The 21,434-nt window shown below is 43.3% G+C and overlaps 1 protein-coding gene and 1 long non-coding RNA gene across 2 annotated transcripts in view; both read left to right on the forward strand.

Annotated features, from left to right (window-relative positions):
- Positions 1-21,434, forward strand: part of LOC108245704 — a 541,596-nt gene that overhangs the window by 72,960 nt on the left and 447,202 nt on the right. The gene's annotated exons all lie outside the window — the stretch shown is intronic.
- LOC108245697 (heparan-sulfate 6-O-sulfotransferase 3-B) overlaps positions 18,615-21,434 on the forward strand; it is a 31,012-nt gene continuing 28,192 nt past the window's right edge. Inside the window, exon 1 of the mRNA XM_017432812.3 lies at positions 18,615-19,419. Within this exon, the coding sequence (XP_017288301.1) occupies positions 18,878-19,419 (542 nt within the window). The 5' untranslated portion in view covers positions 18,615-18,877. The remainder of the gene's footprint in view (positions 19,420-21,434) is intronic.

A 21,434-nucleotide genomic window follows, 5' to 3' on the forward strand; every position in this document is an offset into this window, starting at 1 on the left:
GGGGGCCGGGCGGGGGCCTCCCCTCCTCCCAGGCCGGATAAAGACAAGCCCATCTTCAGCAGCGGGATCCCGGTGGAGCAGTGAAGTTCAGCTCCAGGACAGGAATCATGCCAGCCTCCTATTATGTGAACGCTGATTCACACTATTGTTTTTCTGTACGTTTCTTTTTTTCCCCTTCATCAAATGTCTTCTGCTTACTTTGTGCCATCTTAACCATTCATAGATTGAAAGGCTCAGCTCAATCAGGACCTGTCTGCTCAGACTTTTAGTGTTTGTAGTTTTTTTACTTTTAAAAGAATTCAGCTGAAATACTCTGAGAGCCCTTCAAAATGTTATTCTCTGAAATCGACTTCAGCGCTGCTTTTGTCTTCTGCTACTTTTAGCTTTTAGGTACTATTTTTTGCTAATTGTAGCATTTAGAATTTGCTTTGCTCATTTTTAGTTTTATCTACTGTTTTGCTAAGTTAGCCTTTAGCTATGGGTTTGGTTGTTTTAGCTTCTAGCTATCTTTGTTAAATTTAACTTTTAGATGCAGCTTTGCTGATTTTAGCTTTCAGTTACTGTTTTGAAATTTTATGTTTTAACGACAATTTCACTAACTTTATATTTTAGCTATTTTTCCCTAAATTTAGCTTTTAGCTGCTGTATTGATAATTTTTGGGTTCAGCTACTGTTTTACTAATTTAACCTTTAGCAAAGGGTTTGCAGAGCTTTTAGCTATGGTTTAGCTAATTTTAGCTTTTTCTCTACATTTAACTGTTAATTTTAGCTCAGTGCGATTTTGCTAACTTTAGATTTTGTTAGTTTTAATTTTTAGATAGTTTTGCTGATCTTAGCTTTCAGCTATTGTTTTGTTCATGTTATTGTTTAGCTATGTTCTCCTATATTTTGCTTTGGCTACTGCATTGCTAAGTTTGGGATTTAGCTACTGCTAGAAGCTAAAATTAGCAAAAATGTAGCAAAAAGCTACAATCAGCAAAACCACAGCTAAAAGTTACAATTTGCTGAACTACTGCTGCTGGTTAAAGAAGCAAAGGTGTGGTTTTGCTAATTTGAGCTTTTAAATATTGTTTTGTGAAGCTTAGCTTTCAGCTGCTGTTCTGCTGACTTCAGCTGCTGTTCTGCTTGTTTAAAGTGGAACAAACCCCAGAGAAGTTGTTCGGCTCTTCCTCTGGCTGTCTGAGAAATCCTTCCTGTCTCCCCTCAGCCTTCAGGCCAGAGTTATGACGCTAACTTGGAAATAAAAGCTGCACTTTTTAAGAAGTTTACCGGCATGAGAGACACGGCAGAGGAGTTGTTGCATTAGTCATGCAGTAAAAAGGAGCCGAGGCCCGAGCAGAGGAAGAGGAGCGCACCTCCTGAGATGAGTAAGCACAGCCCTACACTCAATTTACTGCTTGATTTATGAGTTCATTTCCTGCACCAAGTTCTCAGCGGGGGTTGAGGTGGTATATCTTCCCACTATAGGTAGCTGTGGCTCCACTTCCCAATCCCCCCGGGACCCACTCTCACCGCCGCGGGCCTTACCGGGACTATAAATAATGGCTTCTGTAACAAGTACACATCGAACACAGAGAGGAGAGGAGAGGAGAGGAGAGGAGAGGAGAGGATGCCCCGACATCTTTATTCATGAAGGAGGTTCTTATCTTTCAACGCCGTGCGCCATATGCATTCAGACCACACGGCATACTAACAGGCTGGGTACAGCGCCGCTCAGTGTTTACAGAGCTCACGCTAAACAGGAACTCGTGCGCCCAAAGCACGTGATGGGGATGACTCTCAGCTACTACCACGCCAAGTTCTAGCTCAGTGTCTGCAAAAATGACTGAGTTATGGCCATTATAGTGTTTACAAATTAGAATTGGCTGTAGCGGCCAATTCAGTTGCTATTTGATCTGTTTTTGGCATTAAGGTGCTTTCCAATTAAAGAGATATTTTGACGTGGGGTTTTGTTATGGTTATAAACAATTAATATCTTACCTGTCGTAGATAGCTTTGCAGACAACTTTCAGTTTGGGAAACACAATTTTTTATTTTGAGCAAACCGACGAGCTCAGGAAAAAACTGTACTACTGTCGTCTTAAAACACGTCAAAGTCCAAGTTTTCACAGTGCTTCGTGTGGTGGTGTTTCACAGAATTTTATGCTGCTGCTAATTTTGTATGCCATGGCGAGTTACATTAAAAGCCACGGTTTTTTTGGAAACAGCATTTTCAGTGGTGGCCAGGGCATATATACCACATTTCTGCTGGAATGAGTGTGTAATGAATGGCGTAAAAGTTTTAAAACGCTCATCTTTCTTGTCTATTGTTGTCAATAAATGTGTCAAAAAACGCCCTATGTGTAAATACACATGCGCCGCAGTGTCAACGGTGATCACCATGGTTTTAAAAGGGTTAACCGGCATGAAAGAAAAAGATCTGAGTTGTTTTTTAAGCAGTTAATGTTCATACAAGCATTCATTAACTCGGCAATACACTCTGAGAGGACCCCATCCATGGATATTATAGAGACACAACCAAAAGCTTGAAGTTGAAGTCACAAACATAATTGCCACACATATATATATATATATATATATATATATATATAAATCCTTGAGAAACTGGGCTCTGAAATCTACTTTAGTACACTTGCCTCCATTTTAGTTTTAAGCTGCTAAGCTAATAATTTTACTTTGCTAGTTTTAGCTTTTTGCTAGTGTTTGCTAATTTGATTTTATGATTTAATTGATTTAATTTATTAATGCTTTGATGGTTTTACCTTATTGTTACTATTATGCAAATTTTAGCTTGTAGCTAGTGTTTTACTTATTTTGGCTTATACCGTTTTTCTCATTTTAGCTTTTAGGAACTGTTTTGCTAATTTGTTTTTTGCTAAATCTTTGCTGGTTTTACATTATTGCTACTATTATGCTAACATTGGCTTGTAGCTAGTGTTTTGCTACTTTTAGCATAAAAATCCCATTTCTTTGCTAATATTTGGCTGGCTTTAGCTTTTTCTTACCGTTTTGCTCATTTTGGCTAGTAGCTACTGTTTTGCTGGTTATAGGTTGTGCTTATTCTAGTTTTTAGCTAAAGGTTTGCTGGATTTTGCTTCTGGCTACTCTTTTGCTAATTTTCCCTTCTGTTCTGGCACTTTTAGCTTTTACAATTCAGTTTCAGCTTCTTCAACAAATCAAGACAACAGAAGTCTTCAAAAAAAAAAACAAAAAACTAGTAACACAGAATAAAACTAATCTTTTCAGCTTGGTAGGATGTGTACATTGACCTCCATGTTTTCAGCTCACACCGTGGTCATGCCACCCGTCCAGCTGACCACAGATGTGGGAGTCTTAGTGCCAGTCTGAACCCTTTTACCGGGACCAGCAGCCTGGCTCGGATCAGGATCTCGCTGCTGTCCGTGGAGCTGCAGCCCCGCCGCTGCCCACTGGCTTACCGCTCAGACACTTTGTTGTCTATTTTCTGCCCAGCGGCAGCGGCAGGGGTCAGCGTTGTGGGAAGGAGAGATGAAAGAGGCGCTGCAGCGAGGAGCGTCCCACTGTTCGCTTTCATTGTCCCCGGTGAAACTCGCTCCGGTCAGAGAGGACCCCGGCTCTAAACAACAACACACAACAGAAAAGTGACCAGGATTTTTTTTTTTTTCTTTTCGTTTTTCTCTTCCTCCTTATCCTCCCACCAAGTCAGGAGGCCTTTCGCTCTGCAGGGAAAATCAGCCGCAGCAGCAGATCTTTTGAAGAAAGCCCAGGTAATGGGATGGAATCTATACGAGGAGAGTAACGTGTGATGAATGTGCTCTAAACTCACACTGCACCGTCCACACTCCCCTGCAAATTCCTCCTTTACCATCAAGTGACTACATATTTATAGTTAAACTGTCAACGTTTCACACCAGCGTCACGCTTCAAGTGTACTTTCAGGTGTAATTCTGATCCTTAACCAGCGTTATGAATAGAGGCAGACTTCGGCGGTGTTGTTCCTCCGAACAAAGATCTTTTATTGCAATACGCTGGAGCTGCCCTCAAAATGTCAGTTTAACGTATTGGTACAACTACGTGCCTTGTACAATAATTATCTGGTTAATTTTAAGCCGAAAAATACATTTCTGATTTCTAGCTTGGACAGCCTGACCCACATAGAAATGTCTCTGTGCTACTTTAGCTTTGTGCTCTGTTTGGAAAAAGACAAGTCTTAAAGCGATCTGTGGAAAAGTTATGAACGATAATAATAACCTACTTACAGCTCATTGAACAACCTCATTTTGGTGACTGTGCCGACTAGTTGGGAGATACAGAATTGCGAAAAAATACGCAAATTTACTTGGAATCTTATCGATATAAAACACTTGCGTTTACTGCGACCCTCCTGCTAATGATTCTTATTGTTGCAATTTAGTCACAATGTCTCAATTTATTCTCCTTTTTGTCTCCAACCGTTCACAATTTGGTTTCATAAGTCATTAAGACCTCCTAAAGTTTTCCCACATTTCTTGTACTCTCTGGATCAGGGAAACTAAAATGGTTCTAGACGCTGGCAACACAATTTTGCTGCGCCATTTTTTCAAAATTCCAAGTGACACAATCGCAATCATCCTGAAAACCCTCACAAAGGTTTTAAGACATTTCAGAGACTCCCTCTTAATTGCCACCATCAGCCTCGTCGTTAAGAAGTACCGCTTTTAGTCCAGTGGTGTGCTAACGGCTAGCCTGAGCTAGGCTTAAACCAAAGTGGGTTGCTGTCGTCTTAAAGTAACTCCAGCTCTCAAAAGATTCATATTAGTTCATGCAAACCCTGTTCTATGAACAGCTAACTGTTGTTATTTCTATATAAAACAACTGTGTAGTGAAAAATTTGTGGCAATGTAGATGTGTATGAAACAGTGTTTACATGAACCGCAATAAAACCACAAGGCGCCAATGGTGGCCTAAAACATAGATTAATCTTTTCGGCCATCCCAATCATTTGAGGAAACTCTGCTTTCTAGTTTTTATTATGCTTAAAGTATAGTTTCCTTAAATAAATGGGATGATGGCCATCTTGTGTTTTTGACGTGTCAACCAGATTTTTAATAGCGACCTTACTTATGCTTAGACGCATCCACACACCAAAATAGAAGTCGCATATTTTTCCAAGTTATTCAGCTCACAAGGTTTACATATATATGTGGCAGTGGCCATCTTGGACTTTGACATAGCACACCCAATTTTTTTATAGTGACCTTACTTGTGCCTAAACGCGTCCACACAATAAAATGGAAGCCGGTAAGTCGCTTATTTTCCAAGTTATCCAGCTCACAAGATGAACCAGAAAGATGGATGGGCGGAGGATATTTCTGCAACGGGGGACAGTAAAAGATCAACCAAACAGGTTGACCCAGAAGTACTTGTATGGTAAGTGTCGGCTTAGTTTTACCAGATTTTGTCTCTGGACTTCCTCACGAAACAAAGTCTTTCATCAGTTTTAGGCTTAAGTATCCAATTAGGTGCCGCACCACTCGCCATCCACTGTAATTGACAGAACCATGTGACACAGGTAGCTAAATCCTACCATTTCAGTTGTGGAAGCTCAAATACATAGACATCTGCTTAAGGTGGAAACACATTTTCTTTATCTACATGCCAGCGTATTGATTTTCATTACTATCCTGATTGAAAATAAAGGTTCTAAAGGGATCTTAAAAGTTCATACCTCAATTATGGGGTTATTTTCTTTTAGAAATCTATGTCAAAATTGGTCATTTCTTACCCCATGCTGCCATAAACTAAGCCCGCTGATAGACTTCCCACGATGCACTGCGCACCACCCTCTCCCCTCTCTTTTAATCTTGGCATTAAATGCCAACACAGCATGTCATTAATTTTATGTCCCCTCTCCCACAGTTTGTGCGTCGTCTCACTCCCTGCCCCTTCCTGCCGGATCCTCTGGCTGTGGAGCTCTGTTTTTCTTGCCGACTCATCGACTCCCTGTTGGTGTCCACTTACGAGATAATAACGATGAGACGTCCACATGTAATTGTTTGCTTGAAAGATGTGCTCAGTACCTTAACATTAATTAAAGAGGTATTTTCCAGTGTGGTCCCAACAAAGTGATAGCTTGCATACTTTTTTTTTTTTAACCTGAGAACCTTATGCTGACTCTAGCAGACTCTGGACGAGGTTTTGCTAATACAGAAAGAAGACACTGAGCTGACTCTGGGTCAGTTAAAGGTGTTCACCTGTGTCCACACAAGTTTTCCACCAATGTGCTTGCATCGTGCCTGCATGTGTCTGTATCGGAACAAATGGGTAAGGGTTGGGCCTCCCTCCCACTGGATGGCGACCTCGCTATGATTTAAAAAATCAACCAGAACTAGGAAGGGGTTTGCAGGGTCTTAGCAAGGTCTTCAGGAGCATGTTGAGAACGCAGAGGGTTTCCTGGTACATGTACTGTAGGTTCATAATGGTTTGGAGCAAACTTCCAAAGCAAGGTCGTAGTGGTTTCTAGTCGTGGGGACAGCATACCTCCAGCTCTCACTGGAGTGGTGCATAGTTGAGTGTGAAGCAGCTGGGATGAGGATCAGAACCTCCAAATCTCAGGCCGTGGTCCTCAGTCGGAAAACGGTGGACTGTTCTCTCCGGGTTGGGAGTTTAGGTGTCTTGGAATTTTGCTAACAAGTGAGAGAAGAGTGGAGCGTGAGATCGACAGACGGATCTGTGTAGCTCCAGCAGTATTCCGTTCTCTGAGGGACGCTGCTCCTCCACATTGAGAGGAGCCAGTTGAGGTGGTTTGGGTATCTGGTAGCATCAGGTAAGGATGCGCCTTGGACACCTCCCTAGGGACGTGTTCCGGGCGTGTCAAACTGGGAGGAGACCCTGTGGAAGAGCGGGCCTCAGACACTATTGCCCACTTTCCACGGACTCTAACCCTAACCCTAAAATGTCCGGTGGATAGCAGCTGTCCGACTCCGTGCAACAATCGCGGCATCCAGAGCTTTTCTTCCACTGCGCCTCTCTTCCTGAAGTCTCAGGAAAATCCCCAGAAGCTCAAAAAACAGCAACAACACAGGGCCAAAGTTGTCCATAGCTCTTCCGTTGTTTACACAAATGCGGGCAGTGCGGGCGGTGCGGCTTTGGACCCCACCTCCCCCCTCCCACCAACACAAGGAGGCGTTCCTCTGCTACCAAGCAGACTGGCTTGTGGAAACGCGACACATTGTTTACAGAGCCGAGCAGAGTAGAGTGGAGTGGAGCAGGGCTGCTCAAGTAGAGCCAATGGAAAAGGGGCATTAGTTTCTTGGCTGGCCAAGAAATGCCTTAGAATCCTCCTGGAAGAGCTGGAAGAGGTGACTGTGGAAAGAGTCTGGTCCTCCCTGCTCAAGCTGTTGCCCTTCGACCCGACTCTGGAATAAGCAGCAGATAATGAATGGATGGATGGATGGATGGATGGATGGATGGATGGATGGATGGATGGATGGATGGATGGATGGATGAGACAGTGTCCGGTGTGGTGTATGGAAGAGTATAGTGGCAGCAGTAGTAGTGTACCAATGGCTTAGGGTCTCCAGCTTTTCTTAGTTGTGGAGAATTAGAAGCAGGACAGGCCTCACTGGCCTCATGCCTAGTCAATGACGTGTGTTCGTTTTCCTGTCTGTTAGCGAAATATGTTGTGAACTAGAGGACGCATTTTAATGAAACTTTAATGAAATTATCAGACGTACATCTACAGCAGATAAACTTTTGGACTCATCCTTATGTAAGACGGTCGCCACAACCAACCATACCTTCAGCAAACACAAACATATGTATAATTCAGTCACGTTTACAGATATTGAGCTAACATTTGGTGTGTTGGTAGCTGAGAGTCCTCCCCAACACGTACTCTGAGCACCAATCTACCGTGCAAGATCTTTTGTTTGCAACTTTTGTTTCTGTATTAGGTTACAGAGCAGTTAGTGGTCAGTTTTATGCCGTTACTGCGGTTAGACTCCTAGCTGTGGCAGGGTGGAGAGTTTCAGTTTTCCTCATATTGATTAGAACATTATACACCCCTCCAAGCAGCTGCAGCTTGTGTTTTATGAAATGATTCTAGTACTGAATCAAAGTTAAGTCCAAGAATGAAAGTCCTTTGTCCTTTTTTTTTCATTGCGAGGAGAGAGGAGGGGGGCAGCCCTATTAGAGACTAAATGTTACTTTTGACAGTCGGAACAAATGAGAGTAAGCGGGAAAGCGCAGCGTCGTTCTCGCTGAGCAATGGCAGCGGTCCAGTTCAAAGCACCTTTGTATTCAGGGAGCATCTCGTTTTGGTGTCAGCGCGGGACAAGAGAAGCACTTAATGTGACATTTAGAGATGCTCAGGGATTCTCTCGGGAGGCCCGGAGGGAGGGCGAAAAAGGCCCAACGATGCTATCGCAGACATGTGTTTTAAAATGCCAGGAAGAAAGGGGGGGTGGGGGTGGGGGAGCTTTGGCCACCAAGATAAGCGAATAACCCGGCCCTCTGGTCCTCCACCTCTCGCACTGGTTCTGGGGCTCACGTTAAGCTTTCCCCGAAAATGGTTTCATCTCCTGCTCTATCACATGTGATCTTTAAAGGCTTTACGGAACAATCTTCTTAGGTTGTACATTAGGGCTGCTGTTATCCTTTAAAGAAAACCCACACATGCCCCGGTGCATTTTAAATAGCGGGCCTCAGAATAGGACACAGTGAGCTTGATGAGTAGGCGATTGTAAATCTTAACCAGATGGCTGTAATACACATCTTAACTGTGGATCACAGCCATTTTTTAAGACTCTGCCTCCCCGCATAATGTAGAAACCGCTCTTCCGCTAATTCCAGACTAAATACCGCCCATTGATGTGGGTTTATCCCAAAGGGACATCCACATCAAGACAGCATGAATATTTAACAGGTAACGAAAGGTCAGTCCTCTGGCATGGTTAGAAATCAATCATTATTTCTGTGTGAAATCTCTCTCCATTAAAGGAAACGCGCGCCAGTGAGAACAGACTCTTCCGTTCTGTGATGGAAACAGGTGAAAGAATGAATCCTTCGCAGCTCAAGCTTGCATCACAAGCCTTAGGACGCAGAGTGAACAGCCCTGGGAAAAGGAAAGGTGCACCCCCTAGGGCAGGGATCTCCAATCCTGGTCCTGGAGAGCCACTATCCTGTATGTTTTACTTGTTTCTCTGCTCCCACACACCTGATTTGAATCAGTGTGACATTAACAGGCTTCTGCAGAACATGAAGAGGTGATTTAACCACTGAATCAGGTGTGTTGGAGCAGGGAAACAAGTAACACATGCAGGATAGTGGCTCTCCACGACCAGGGTTGCCTACCCCTGCCCTAGGATTTTACATAACTCAAATAGTGTCTAAAACATTCAAATCTAACTTTAATCGTACAGAAACACACATGAAGGCAGAACGAACTGGTCCTTGCAAAACCTCCTTCAGCAATAGTGCTCTGCCTGATTTTATCAGTGTCTCACATGGTTGTAGAGGAATTTAAGCGATTTCTCCATACGTGCTTCTCACCTACTTTCCCAAATGTGTCTGGACTGCGACAAAGTCCCCTTTTGAAGCTGCCTCTCGGAAAGGTGGTTTCTGTCGATAATGACCCATTTTATATCGCGGCTCACCCAGATGCAGCTCTTTTATGTATTTATTTATTTATTTAATATTTTGATTCCGTCTTTAAAGGGTTTTTGAGGCTGTGACCTGAATATAATCACGCGCCGGTGGTTTTACACACACGGCAGCTTCGCTAAGACATTCGTTTTTCCATCTTTGCGGCTAATACAACAAAGGCCCCGCGATCTGCCAGGTGGACGGATTTAATGCAGCGTGGATAAACAGCTCAAAGCATTTTGGACAGACTCCAGCGAATGTGCGACAGGGCCGAGTGATGACTAGTCGCCGCAGCGTGGCGGTAAAATAGTGATCCGCCGTTGGTTGGGCACAGGGCCCAGACGGTCCCCTGACTCAGCTCAGAGGACGGCTCACCTGGCAGAGACCCACACCTCCTGAACGCACCATTAGCTTCCACAAGCTGAAGGAAAATCAGCTGTGTCTGCACTCTCATTTTCTCTAATATAAAAATATGTTTCAGACTGTTCATTTTACTGCTGGTTTATATCTGTTAGACTACAGCCAGGTGTTCTGATCATCCCTCTGAAGGGTTAGTCTAGTCATCTTTGAAGTGATGGTCTGTTACTTAGTTATCAGTAGTTAGTACCAGGGTTGACAGCTGCCCCTTTAGATAATCAAATCGTCTGTGTAAATCTGTTCATAAATCAGAAATAAAACAGTGATTTTCATCCAATCAGAGCTGATAAGTCAGGGTTTCCTCCTGCAGTGACAGATGTTGAACAGAAACATACTTTGCAGCTACTAAGAAGTTTATGTTAAAGCTGCCTTTTGTCTATTAAAGTGGACAACAGCTTTTTAATGAAAGTGGCAGCAGATTTAAAAACACAAACTAAAAAAGCTGCATTTTCTGCACCAATGTAGGGACTGACACTGAGCTGGTAATGCTAAATAAAGCAAAAATGCTAACTACAAGATAAAAGACACAAAACACTAGCTATAAGCTAAAAGTAGCAAAAGGCTAGATAAAAACTTGAAGTAACAAATTGCTAAAATCTAAAAGTAGCAAGATACCATCTAAAGACTAAAAATAGCAAAATGCTAGCTAAAATGAGGCAAACACTTGCTAAAAGTAACAAAACGGTAAGTAGAAGTAGCAAAAAGATAACTAAATGTAGCTAAAAGCTAAAAAATAGCAAACACTAATTAAATGATGCAAAATAGAAGCTAAAAGTAGTAAAATTCTAACTAAAAGTGGTAGCAAAATGCTAGCTAAAGGTAGCAAAACTCTAAAAGTAGCAAAAGGGCAAGTTAAAGGTAAAAGCTTGCTAATAGTGAAAAGCAAAATGTTAGTTAAAAGTAGGAAGATACTATCTAAAAACTAAAAATAGCAAAATGCTTCTTAAAAAAGCCAAACACTAGCTAAAAATAACAAAATGGTAGGTAAACATAGTAAAGAGATAGCTAAATATAGCTAAAAGCTAAACATAGCTAAATGCTACCTAAAAGAAGCAAAATGCTACTTGAAATAAGTAGCAAAATGCTATTTAAAAGCTAAACAGCAAAACGCTACCTAAAATCTGTGGAGTAAGGAGAAAGAGGCCACATTTTTCCTCCAGGCTAGTCTAAAGGCTAAATGAGGGTCCATTTTTCAGGCTTTTGAAACAAGTGTTTCTTAAAAATGATACACTTGTGTGAAATAATTAAAATTAACAATAGCTACACTTTCATACAGCATTGTTAGTTTAGTTTGTTGCTGTCTTCTTGACCAAACAATGTCCGAGAAGTCCTGTTTGGCTAGCTGTTAGCCTAGCCTGGACAAAGACTTTTACCTCTTCCTACTCAGTTACAAAATTAGCTAATATTAATTGTTTATAATCTTTCCAGAGAACTTCAAAATCCAATTCAAGATGGCCACCACAGCTAATCAATGCTAGCAAGCTCAAAAATGGCCTCAACTCAATTCAACTTGACAGATATTGAGGTCAGATTCGGTGTGGTGGCTTTTCCTGCAGCGCTGTCATCACTTCTTAAATCTCTCCTTTCTCAGACAGAGCAGCAACCGAGAGGCTCTGAAAGAGTTTCAAATGAGAAAAAAACCCAAACTTTTTCTCGGGCAGATTTGTCTTGGTAAGGGAGCAGCGTGTTTTCATTTTTCTCACTTTTATCTCGCCTACTCGCGCTGCACTACGGTCTGGGGGAACAGCGCTAACCTGCAGCCACGTGAGGACAAGCACTTTATCTTCGCAACAAACGTAGGAAAGAAAGTCGGCTGGAGTCACCCACAGGCTTTATCTAGCTGCATCTGATAAACGAACAAGGTGACCTCCATGTTTGGGCACAATTAAACCTGATGAGTGAAATTACAGCAGTTTCCCCCCGTCGACATTTATTCATCAGTTCGTATCAACTCCTGCTTAAAGTGATGCGAGGAGACAACAAGCGTCCATCAGGGATGATATTAAGGACAGAAGGACTGATTAGCTCGCAGCCGTCGGCTGCTCTGCCAGAGCTTCAATTACCTGCGTGGAAACACAGATTTGTTTTCGGGGCGTCCCCACTGTGCGGCGGACGGCAGCCCGGTCCTGGCGCTGCCAAAAGGCTCAGCACAGGCCAGGAGGCAGCAGGCAGAGGGGAGAGTCGGCTCTGATTAAACGTTTGGGAAGATGGTGCAACAGGAGCTGGGCGGAGGCTGGCGTGGCGCCGCCGCGGCTCTGCAGGGCCGCCGGCGGGGCGTCGGCACGCCTTCGGCTGCTCACCGAGGACATCCTGAGATGTTTTAATCACTGCAGAACTTAGCATTTTCTGCTACGATGAAGTGAACGCTGACAGCTGAAAATGAACGCAAAAAAGGAGCTAAAACCTCAAATAGTTGCTAAAAGCTAAAGGTAGCTAAATCATAACTGAGAGCTAAAATGGGCAACACTGTCAGTTAAAATAAAATAAGCAAACCAAAATGCTAAAATGAGCATAACATTAGCTAAATGTTAAAATATGTATGAAAAGTGTAGCTAAAAACCACAATTAGTAAAACAGCAGCTAAAAGCCAAAATGAGCAAAACCATAGCTGAAACTTTAAATTAGCAGAAGGGTAGCTAACAGCTAAAAAGAGCAAAACTATAAGATAGAATGTGCTAAACTGTAGTTAAAAGATAAAATTAGCAAAATTGTTACGTAAAACTAAAACAATCAGCAAAATTGCATCTAAGAGCTAAAGTTAGTAAAACTGTAGTTAAAAGCTAAAATCAGAGAAACTATAAAAAAATGTATATATTTTTTTTAAATTTAAAAAGATGTAGCTAAAATGAGTTTAGCTGTAGATTATCTAAACTTAGCAAATATGTAGCTGAAAGGTGAAATTAACAAAAGTGGAGCTAAAGGCTAAAGTTAGCTAAATTGCAACTGAGAGCTAAACCGAGCAAAACTGTAGCTCAAAAATACAGTTTGCTAAACCATAGCTAAAAGCTCAAATGAGCAAAACAGTAGCTAAATACTAAAGGTAGCAAAAGCGCAGTCAAAAGCTACAATTCAGAAAACAGCAGCTAAAAGTGAAAATGAGCAAAAACGTAACTACAGACTCAAATAAGCAAAACTAGCTTTAAGCAAAAGTTTTGCAAATTTTTGCTTTTTTTTTTAAAGTTAGTAAAACTGTGGTTAAAAGCTGTTATCATAAAGACTGTAGCTACAATTAAAAAAGCTGTAGCTAATATTAGCTAAACGGTAGAATAAAGTTAAACTTAGCATATCTGTAGTGAAAAGTAAAATTAGCAAAAGTGCAGCTAAAGTCAGCTAAATCATAGTAGAAGCTAAAATTAGCAAAACATTATCTAAAAGCTAAAGTTAAGGAAAATAAACATAAATACTGTATGTGTGCTAACAAGTCAATTTCTGTTAATTCTTTTCCTCTTTTTCTGTTTTTCATTTCTGCTGCTGTTTTCTGTGTTGATGTTCAGTTGGAAGACAACTTTCTGTAAACGTATTAAATCAGTTCTGAAACCAGTCTTACAGACAATAACATCAGTGACATCATAACAACATGACAACATCATAACATTCAGATTAATAATGATGGTAGCATTAACATTACTCTACCTTTAAAAGGAAAAGTCCAACACAACTCCAATTTTGTTTTGCAGTTGAAGTTGTTTCAAAACAGCAGAAATCCACTTTGGTCCTGGTCCTGCTTGGACTAGCCATAAACTCATCAATCTGCAAACTGATGCTGTTCAAACTGTCTACAGCAGGTCAGATATTAATAGCTCTTAACAAAATGCGTACAAGCGTATAAATGTGTGTGTGTAGAAATACATAAACATAGATGTAGAGTCAGCTGAACGTCTCGGTGCTCGCTGAGATGGAAAGGTGCCCGAACACACTCCGGTTTGCAGCTCGTTGCATATGGGTGTGTGTAGCTGCAGATAGGTGTGTGTAGCTGCAGATGGGCTTGTGGAGGCAGTGTGATGTTCTGCTTCGAGAAGTACCACCAACCCGAGCCCGGCTGCCAGTCTCATGGTAACAGTACTCAAGTGATGACAGCGTGGGCAAAGCCTCATCAACCATTAGATCACCTTTTAACCATTAATGACCACTGTTTGTTTTTATTATCCTTTTAGAACGGTTAGGGCTGAATGTGCTCTTGAATGTCCCTTTTAAAGTTTCTCTGATTCTTGTAGATCTTCTCAGAACCTTTGCAGCCCACAGTGAGTCCTGAGCCCAGCTTTGAGAACTACTAATATGGACACCCAGGAAGTGACAAAGGAACCAACCTGATGGTCTTCATGGAGAAGTTCTTCTCCTGTTGTTTTCTGTAGTCTAGCTGCTTCGTCGTACGTTGTGCTATTTTAGCTGTTTCTACATCCAGACATTCAGCTCATTCAAGAAATGGCTGCTAAGACTTTTCTCTTTTATAACTTCGGCTTTTTGTAAATATTCATGCTTATCTACAAGTATTTCCCCACAGAAATACATAGGGGTCTTTTCCATTCCTTCAAAAACATTGTTGTTTTTAAAATCAGCCTCAGCAAAGTGTTTTTGTTTCCTTATGATACGTAAAGTTTTTAGCTACCATTTTGCTAGTTTTAGCTTTTAGAAAGCCTTTTGCTTCATTTAACATTTAGCTAGCATTTTAAAACTTTCACCTTCCAGCTATCATTTTGCTACTTTTAACTGTTATTTTCCTAATTCTTAGCAAGCTCTTTGCTACTTTTAGCTTATAGCTTGACTTTTGCTACTTTTAACCAGCTTTGTGATACTTTTAACTTCTTGCTAGCATTTTGCAACATTTAGCTTTTAGTTAGCCTTTTGCTACTCTTAGCATGTACTTAGCATTTTTCTAAATTTAACTTTGTAGTCAGCCTTTTGTTACTATTAGTTTTTATCTAGCCCTTTGCTACTTTTAGCTAACCTTTAACCACTTTTGGGTTTTCGCTAGCGTTTTGCTACTTTTAGCTTGCTAGCCTTTTGCCACTTGTACACTGTAGTTGATACTTTTAACTTTTAGGTAGCATTTTGCTTCATTTAGCTTCTAGCCAACCTTTTGGTACTTTTACCATCTAGTTAGTATTTTGCTAATCATAACTTTTAACCAGCCTTTTGCTACTTTTAGCTAGCTCTTTGCTACTTGTAGTTTTTAGCTAGCCTTGTACTATTTTTAACTAGGCTTTTGCTACTTTTATTTTTAAGCTACCTTTCTGTTAATTTTAGCTTTTAACTAGCCTTCTGCTGCTTTTAACATCTACGTAGTCTTTTGCCTTTTTTAGTTTTTACTTAGTGTATGGCTACTTCTTGCTCGTGTTTTGCAGCTTTTTTTTAGCTTTTATTAGGTTTTAGCTAGTGTTCTGCTTCTGTTAGCTTCAACATCTCAGTTTCAGCTTCTTCAGCAGTCACTCAGCGCTCAGGCTACATTTTCACAGAAAATGTAATGTCCCTATTTTTTTCTTTCACTAAATTCTTTTTAACTCCCATGCCTTTCAACGGGAATAAATCGCTTTTCCTCTAAAACGCTCACATTTTTATTTCTTGTGCAGTTCCTTCCTTGACAGCATCTCAGGTTGCCCCTAACAGGAAGTCCTCGCCTCGTTGACAATGCCCACCCCCCCAAAAAAACCACCTCCACCCGAAGAAACACACACTTAATTTTTAATCAATCCTGATTCCAGTTCATAGAAACACACACACATCTGTGGGCCCCCGCTGCTGAAAGTGAACGGGGCTGAAGCTGATGAACACAAATCCCAATCCAATCATCATTTCCACGAAAAATTCAGCCTCATTACGGGGAGCCGTGCACTTTGCTGCAGTCGGCTGAGTCAGCACTTTCCCCGGGGCTTATTTCTCATAAGGCATGCGCGCAGCCAGCACCAGGGCGGAGGGACCTTAGAAAATACCCAACACAACACAGGTTTCGCCTCACCGCTCCAAATGTTAACGCGGTGGAATGCGGGTCGCCCGGCCACCTCCAAAACCTTTGGGGAATGAGGCAGAGTCCCCGTCGCGTCTGCCCAGGGCTTCTCCCGACGCCATACTAAACTCCCGTGCAGATTAAGTGGGAGTCAGCGCAGGAGGGCAAAGTGCACGCCGTGATGAAAGAGGATTGAATACAATACAAATCCCTTGATGGAGGCCATCTTAGGCAAAACAACAAAAGCTTTTGATCAGAGCAAATCCTTTCCTGCGCACTAAAACACCGCCTTTAGTTCCAGGCCGGGCTGTAAATTCATCGTCGCGCTCGGTGACACGTTTTCATCACGCGTGATGCCAATTATTGACTGGACACATTGGAATGGGTCCCCAGTGCTGACCTGACGCCTGAGGGTTTCATGGATTCCCATTGCCTCCGACAGAGACCCCATTTATAGAGCTTTTTATTTCTGACAAAAAAAAAAAAATAGGCCTCGGTGGGAATTTCCTTCTTGATGTTTCGTACTGATGCTCGGCAGGTACTGCGTTACAGCTAGATGTGAAAACTAAAGCAATACTGGAGTTCTGAAGCAGGATCAAGCTTATGTTGAGAAATGAGGGCGTTGTAGTGGCTTTGATCGAACCTTTAAAGTCACGTGATGTGAGATCTCTCTCACTCTTCTGTTGTGAATCAGTTTTGGCTACCACAGCGTCAAATTTCAGCTCGGTATCCGTCAAACTGACTGAACTGGAGCCAGTTTCGTGTTTTGTTAAGTTAGCTGGCCGTGACAGCCATCTTGAATTGGGTCAGCTCCAAAAGTCAATCAGTTACAGATGCGCATCTAATGATTATTTTCTGAGAGTTTCATTGAAATCCGTCTAGAGGGTCATGAGATAGTCCGCTAACAAACAAACAGGGCTGACTCTATTAGTGGATGGCAAAGTTTTAAGGAAAAAGCTTGGGCGATCTGTTCGCGCTCAGTGTATGTGTTGGGGATGACTCTCAGCTACCGGCTTGCCATATTTAACCCCCATATTTGTAAAAGTGGCTGAGTTACAGCAATTTTCCTGTTGGCTGAGTTTGATTACCTGTGGCGGCCATCTTGGATCGAGGTGACTCCAAAAATGAATCAGTTGTAGACATACATCCATTGATAACTTTCTGAGAGTTTCATTAAAGTCCGTCAAACGGTTCCTGAGATATTTTGCTAACAGACAGACACGAATGAACACGAAGCCCCTGAAAGAAGCACTTCTGATTAGTTTCTGCTTCACACGAAACTCCTGCTGCCTGGTCAGTAAGAATTAAAATTAATTAAAACATTAAAATAGCACCAAAGTCCGTGTCATTTACAACTTCCGGATTTTAATTTGGATAGTTTATGTAATAAATGAATTCCTTGTTTGTGTGCTTAGAGGCAGTTGCGTCATTACGGACCCTGCAGCCCGGACAGATGACTGGAGGCACAGATGTTTCGGCAAGCCAGCAAAATCAGAACCGGAAGCCATGAAAGCAGGTCTTCAAAATAAAAGCACAACTTAAAAAAAAAAAAAATTATTCGTTGATCTCGAAGTCCGTTTACAGTCCTCTTAGCTTGGAGACGTGGAAAGATAACGCAACTCACTAAGGGTTTTCAAAATACTCCATATAAAAAAGTATTACTTATAAAATAAAAGCTCTGTAATAAACTGTTGCACATTTTGAGACAAAGAAGGAGAGCTGTTCCTAAAACGTAAACAACAAACCCTTCCAGCTCGTCTGTATAACTGTGGAAAATTACTAACGCAAACTTTGTTTGTCCTTGTATTATTAGTGTCATTCCATTACTTGTGAATTTTAATAAAACTGGACAGATAAACTGTTAAAATGAGCCTTTTAGTGTTGTAGTTATGAATCTAAATAATATTAATTTCCATCTTAGTGTTGGCTGGAGCTACAAAGAGCCACATGTGGCCCTACAGCCGCAAGTTGCAGCTTCCAATACCACCAAGCATTATACGAAGGGATTTCCCAGCAGGTAAAAATGGACACAGCTGTTAGAAAACATCCATTTGAAGGTACACCGTGCTGCCAAAAGTATTCACTCGTCTCCCTTCACACATATGAACCTGTATGACTTCCCATTCTTAATCTATAGAGGTTTAATCTGATGTTGGTCCACTCTTTGCAGCTATAACAGCTTCAACTCATCTGGGAAGGTTTTCCACGGGTTTATAAATGTTTTGGGAATTTTGACCATTCTTCTCTGGTGTTCTGTTGGGTTGAGGCCAGTCAAATTCTTCCACACCAAACTCCCTCATCCATGTCTTTATGGACCTTGCTTTGTGCCCTGGTGCTCAGTCATGTTGGAACAGGAAGGTGCCGTCCCCAAACTGTTGGGAGCATGAAATGGTCCAAAATGTCTTGGTATACTGAAGCATTAAGATCCTTTCACCGGAGTTAACTGAAACTACTTTACTGTACTTTAGGGAATTTTACAGACATGGAGCTACATTCTGGTGTGGTAATGTGATGTTACACTGGCACAAAACGCTAGCCTTCAATCGTTCGGAGCGTTTTACTTTGAAAGTCTCGACCGGAAACTTCGCTGCTGATCCCGTCCGTCTTGTCGCTCGCGGCACCGCGCGCAGATACCGATCAGCGGTTTGGCAGGACAGCAGAGCCCGGACGCTCCGGACGCGGAGGGGGACGAGTCGGTTCTCCGCGGCGCGACGGAAACCTGGAGTTCTCCGGCCAGCAGCCGTTCGCGGAGAAAATGTTTCAGCAGCTGAAGAATTAAAGCTCCGGTAAGTTTGAGAAGCGTTCCGGTGCAGGACGAGCCGAGGCAGGATGAGACCGGGGCGAGAGGGCAGCGACTCGGGCATCGCGTTCAGGTTCGTGCCGGCGGCGTGACTCCCGTGAAACCCCCCCTCAACCATGGAGGAGAAGCTCCACAGACTCATCTTCGTCCCCATCGCCGCGGTCCTCTTCCTCATGATCGGCTACCAGTACGTGTGCCCGGCGGACAGCGGCGCGTGCCGCTTCGGGAGCGACCGGGAGGAGCGGGGGCTGGCCCGGAAGGACCCGCCGGGCGCGGGCTCGGGCGACGCAGAGCCCGAGGCGGACGACGAGCTGCCGTCGAAACTCCGCTTCAACTTCACGGAGCGCGACCTGGACCGGCGCCTGGAGTTCGACATCCGCGTGGACGACGTCATGGTGTTCCTGCACATCCAGAAGACCGGCGGCACCACGTTCGGCCGGCACCTGGTGAAGAACATCCAGCTGGAGCGGCCGTGCGACTGCCTGGCCGGCCAGCGGAAGTGCACCTGCCACCGGCCGGGCAGGGCCGAGTCGTGGCTCTTCTCGCGCTTCTCCACGGGCTGGAGCTGCGGGCTGCACGCCGACTGGACGGAGCTGACGAGCTGCGTGCCCGTGGTGATGAACAAGAAGGACAAGAAGAGCCCCCAGACGGGCAGAAAGTGAGTGGCTCCTGCGGGGGTGCAAAAACTAACAATTCATCCATTTTCCCCCATTTATTTTTAAAGAAAGTGCTCCACAAGTTGTCACTTCACAATAAAAGCCCCTTAATAAAGGAGCTGGTAATGCTTTATAACCAGGCCAGTAAGCACTTTATAAAGCAGTACCAATCATTTTATAAGGTAAAGTTTGTTTAGGGAGCCTACCTCTGTATATGATAATGTTTGATGAAGTGTCAACATTTAGACAACATTAATAATCCTTTATTGTGAAGTGGTACCCTTTTTTTAAATTAAAATAAGCTTAACTTCACCCTCCTGCTGGCCACAAGGCCTCAGTTTGACCCAAGGCCAGCCTCTTTCATTTATCTTTTACGTATTCGCTCGCAAAGTAAGCTCAGAATTCAGCTCTTAAAATTGGATTTGATAGAAAAAAAACACACCCTTTTTCTGTAAACATGTATTCAAGGTACGAACACATCCCTGAATCTTTTTTGATCTGGCTCAGAGCAGAATTGTTCGGTGGCCTCTTCCCGGTTTTAACCGGAGGCCACGCCGTCGAAACGGCAGAAGGACGCGAGGCGTCCCTGCCTGGCGTTTCAGGACAAAATGAGGACGTTTCCTTTGCCGTTGGTCATTGTTATCATCCCGATTTTCATTCCCAGTCCTGGAATTTCTGATCATTCTTTTTTTTATTGGTCATTTAAACGAGCCAGCATCACGAAAAAATTGGCCGTAAAGCCAATTTTAGAACGCGCAAAATGACGGGAAAACGGCGAAGAAAGAGGCAACAGCAACGTTCGGCTTAGACGACGTCACAAAAAGACACTGAGCTGCTCCCTGCGGCGGTGGTAGTAGCTGAGAGTCGTTCTCAACAAACACCCTGAGCTCTGACGGAACACGCAGGATCTTGTCACACCGCAAAACGTAATGGTTCGTTTCAAGGTTTGAACAAAAAAAAAGGGGTTAAAGCTCCACCGTTTTTCCTGAACATCTCTGCTTGAAACTGGCGCTGAAGGTGGCGAGCGATAAGCATTCCTCCGAGGAACGGTAGGCTTTTAATCAGGAACGGTTTCTGTGGGGAGATTAAAAAAGGAAAAATCTCAGACTGTCAGCTACTACCACACCAAAGTCTGATTGTTTCGTAACGACCCGTCCGGTGGGTCAAAAAAGCAGACTTTGTAGCTTATAGGCCTGGATATGAGCTAAAGTCAGGGATGCCCAGGGACCAGTACTGGGTACTGGCCCGATAGCGTGTACTTGTACTCATGAAAGTGTACTAATACCACCTCATGGCAGCGTCACGTGCACGTCCCAGTGGAGCTGGCTGTCCTGATCCACATTCCCTACCAGTTGGTGGTGCTCATGCACCGTAAAGTTGTCTGTTAGCCGCCAATAAACACCAGAAGAAGAAGGAGGAGGAGGATCCTGGGAATATACAGATCTGAGCACGAGCTTCCTGCTAACCTGTCTTTTTGGAAAAGACGATTGGCTCTATAATCAGAGTAACTGGAAGAAGTGGCATTTATTTGTACTCGTATTAATACTCTGTGTAGGCAAGTACTCCAATCAAAGTACTTTTACTCTGAAAAGAACGTGGTATCGGTGCATCCCTGGCGAAAAACCCAAACATGGCGACAGCTGTCTCAGGTGATTTCCACCATTATTTGTCAGATCTGACAAGAAAAGTAAAATAAAACAACAGCCTCAGAGGGAGACAGGCAAACGTGAAATGTGTCGTCCTGTTTATGCGTGAAGGCTTCCTGTTTGACCCCGTCGGCGGCCTGTAGCGACAATAAAAGCCGCAGCGTTAACAAGCGCGCCACATGTCAGCGCCGCCGAGAGCCGACGGTCACACGCAGCCAAGAGGAGGAGGGGGGGGGCTGCTGATCCAAAGCCCTGCTTCAGTTCTCTGTAATTACAGAAGCAACACGGCTGAGCTTCGAGGGAGGTGGGGGGGGGGGGGGGGCAAAACCATTAAGCATGGGGCGGGCTTCCAACGTAGCGTCTGAGCAGCC

This window comes from Kryptolebias marmoratus, linkage group LG23 (genome assembly GCF_001649575.2).
Source record: "Kryptolebias marmoratus isolate JLee-2015 linkage group LG23, ASM164957v2, whole genome shotgun sequence".
Lineage (NCBI taxonomy): Eukaryota > Metazoa > Chordata > Actinopteri > Cyprinodontiformes > Rivulidae > Kryptolebias > Kryptolebias marmoratus.